At 52.3% G+C, this 3,325-nt stretch overlaps 1 protein-coding gene across 1 annotated transcript; it reads right to left on the bottom strand.

The window, feature by feature from the left end:
- Positions 1–219: 219 nt before the first annotated feature.
- LOC127768048 (U-box domain-containing protein 4-like) lies at positions 220–2,168 on the bottom strand. Its single transcript, XM_052293556.1, has 2 exons — positions 1,145–2,168; positions 220–1,055 (listed from the first exon to the last, which is right to left on the bottom strand). The coding sequence occupies exons 1-2, from the start codon at positions 2,114–2,116 to the stop codon at positions 951–953; spliced, it is 1,077 nt and encodes a 358-aa protein (XP_052149516.1). The 5' UTR covers positions 2,117–2,168; the 3' UTR covers positions 220–950.
- Positions 2,169–3,325: the final 1,157 nt, after the last annotated feature.

The raw sequence follows: 3,325 nt of genomic DNA, 5'->3' as shown, positions 1-3,325 counted from the left end.
CCCCTAATATAAGATATTTTGATATTTTGCTTGCACTGTTTGACCATTCATTTTATTAAAAAAATTTTGGAATTATTTTTTTACTTACTTTATTATCCAAAAGTACTTTAAGCACAACTTTTCGTTTTTTATTTTTGCACAAAATTTTTGAATAAGACGAGTGGTCAAACAAAACAATTCAAGCAAAATATCAAAATCTGTTATATTATGGGACGGAGGGAGTTGATAGTTTATTCAAAAATTTTTTGTATAAGATGATCCATTGCCATGTCTTGAATGGAAAGGGAGTTGTCTAGGTATGGAAAGTGAGATGATTGGATGAAGAGAAATTTTTGAATAAGATGATCCATTGCCATGTCTTGACACTATACGTAGAAACTATACGTCCAATGGATGGTATCTTCAAATTAAATTCCGTTCCAAGTATCTCTCTTCTCTCTTCTTTTATCCACTTATCCTATAATTTTCATTCTTAGTTATTGTATAGAGATGGTTTCTTGCATGAGAAATGATTTCTTCATCTTTTTACCTCTCTTCTCATTAACTCTCTTGCCACATTATATTTTTGCTTATGTGGTAATGTATTTAATACTATGGACATTGGATGACAAGGAGGGTTGGAATGGCCTAATGAGATACTCGTAATACTATTTACATAATACACACCTAGTAAATATTATACGCTAGTAATAAGGGGCTGTTTGGTTGGTTGCTACACTTTACCACGCTACACTTTAGTTATGCCATAATATCTTAGGTACGTGTTTGGTTCGCTATAGCAATTGTGTCATACCACACTTTTATAGCCTAGGACCCACATGCCATACTCTCAAATTTAAAGCTAATCTTGCCACACTTATGATCAACTATTTCTAAACCACACTAGTGCCACCATCCCTCAACTAACCTAAACTTACTTATGCCAAGGTTAGACATTTACCAAACATCCCCTAATTACAGAGACCGGCCGGCAACCTTGAAGCCGCCACCGACGGCCGCGCCCGCAACAGGCTCCCGCTCCTCGGCTGCCGCAGCAACCCGACCAACACCTCTGCCTGCCAAAAAAAAAAAATCCACCATTCCATGAGAAACGAACACACATGACATGACGAATTGATGATGGAGTACGTAGTACGTAACGTACCTTGGCTCTGAGCTTTGGTCGCGCGTCGGATGAGTGGGAGAGCGCGACGAGCGGCGGGATGGCGCCCTCGCGCGCGACCATGGTGCGGTAGGCGGCGCTGTCCTCGCAGACGTGGAGGAGGCACAGCGTGGCCATCTCCTTGTGCCGGGGGGTGCCGCCCTCCACCATCTCCACCAGCACGGGGACGCCGCCCTCCGCCACGGCCGCCGCGCGCCCCTCCGCGGTGCCCACCAGCGCGTGCAGCACGTACGCCGCCTTCTCCACCATCCCGCGCTCCGGCTCGCCCATCAGCTCCAGCAGCGCGCGCACCGCCCCGGCCTCCACCGCGCGGGGCCCGTTCTCCTCCGGGGCCCCGCTGCACAGCGCGTACAGCGCCGTCGCCGCGTCCTTCTTGCCCCGCGCCCCGCCCGACTCCAGCAGCGACACCAGCACCGGCACGGCGCCCGCGCGCCCGATGGCCGCCGCCGCTGACCCGTCCAGCTGCGCCAGGCGGAGCAGCGCGCAGGCCGCGTTCTCGCGCGCCGCCGGGGACGCGGCCGACCTGAGCGCGCGCACCAGCGGGCCGACCGCGCCGGCGTCCACGACGGCGCCCCTGTTGTCCTTGCGGAGCGACAGGTTGAGCAGCGCGGTGACGCCGTGCTCCTGGAGCAGCGGGTCCGGCCGGGACAGCAGCGCCACCAGCGGCGGCAGGGCCCCCGCGGCCACGATGCGGAGGCGGTTGTCCGGGCTGTGCTTGGCCAGCAGGCGGAGCTCCATGGCGGCGCGGCGCAGGTCGTCCAGCGACGACGCGGGCGACTCGAGCTCCTCCACCAGGGCCGCGATGGCGCCATCGGTGGCGCAGGGCAGCGGCGGCAGGCGGTGTATCCCCGTGCCCTTGGGGGACGACGAGGACAGGAGGTCATCGCCGTCGGAGCAGGTGGAAGAGTCGCTGCTGTCACTCCGGCGCGGGGAGGTCGACGCGTCGGACTCCATCAGAGATCAACGGTGATGTTGTGTTTTGGCCTTTTTGGTGACTCTCACTACACCAGTGGGCTCTGCTTCGGGTTGCTCTGCTCGGGAGGAGTATATATAGTACGTAGTACAGGTTCAAGTGACACGTGCGGTGGGGCCCGGCGCGTACGGGGGTCACGTGAGGGGGTGCGTGGGCGCGCGACACGTGCGGCGGGTGCCCAACTGGCGCCTGGCTGGATTCCGTACGTGGAGCCAACATGGACTCGGTCCGGTCCGGTCCGTGCGGTGCGCGGTGGGCATTTGCCAAATTGCCATTTTGGGGAGATAGCTAGCGCGCGAGCCGTTGTTCGCCGTGCCGTGCAGTGCACCTGGTGACCTGGAGGATCGGAGGACGTTGGCGCGTTGCCACGATTGTGTTACCTCGTCACATCCGATAAACAAGCCTGCAGTACGCATGCGCATACACCAAAAACAACCCACATCTATGGCAACGTACACGCGTGTCGCGCCCTACTACTTCGGTGAACCTAATTATCAATTCCTATCAGAATACAGTGTTTTTCCTACTTCTCTATTTTTTTTAACCCTGCGATTCAAAGGGGCCCTTAAGGATGTGTCTTGCTGAGGCTCACCGCCTAAATCTAACTTTTTTGATGAGGGTTAACCCGTCGCCGAAAATTTCTTGTATATTTTTGAGCAAGGACGACCTATATTATAAAATTTTTAATCAAAGGCATGCCATATATGTACAGAGATGGGGTTTTAGGTAACACCATAATACCTGGTGTTATAATCCAAAAGTCAAGTTATAACCCGACCTAAAATATGGTGTTATCTGAAATTTATTTTTTTGAAAAAAAGAATGGAGAACCAGTATTAGTTTTTATTGGCATACTCAATTTCATGGGAATATGTAATGGGTCCAGCTCACCAGCCCTTTTTAAATAACAGGCCCAAGAACAAACTGAGAGAAGTTGCCCTGTCGGGAATGAAAAGTGAGAAGCTTCGGCAGGCGCTTTCTGAAAACGCGGCCGCGCGCTTTCTGAAAAACTCAGTCCTGTATGACTTCTTCGTAACCTATGCCCAAACTCCAAAGGCACATATGCAAGCTAAAACTACAGTACTGTACGACTTTTTGGTAACAAATGTCCGAAGGCACATATTGTAACCTAAACTTGTCAAGGTGCACGTACAACCTACGTCACTAAGAATGGCAAGGAGCACACATAC

The sequence above is a fragment of the Oryza glaberrima genome, chromosome 3, assembly GCF_000147395.1.
Source record: "Oryza glaberrima chromosome 3, OglaRS2, whole genome shotgun sequence".
Classification (NCBI taxonomy): domain Eukaryota; kingdom Viridiplantae; phylum Streptophyta; class Magnoliopsida; order Poales; family Poaceae; genus Oryza; species Oryza glaberrima.
The sequence above is the reverse complement of the archived record's forward strand: the minus strand, read 5'-3'. Positions and strand labels throughout refer to the sequence as shown.

Excerpts from the sequence above, each read along its gene's own strand:
- LOC127768048 (XM_052293556.1), bottom strand. The coding sequence starts at position 2,116 with ATGGAGTCCGACGCGTCGACCTCCCCGCGCCGGAGTGACAGCAGCGAC. Across the intron at positions 1,056-1,144 it reads GACCAAAGCTCAGAGCCAAG|GCAGAGGTGTTGGTCGGGTT; the intron begins GTACGTTACGTA and ends TTTTTTTGGCAG.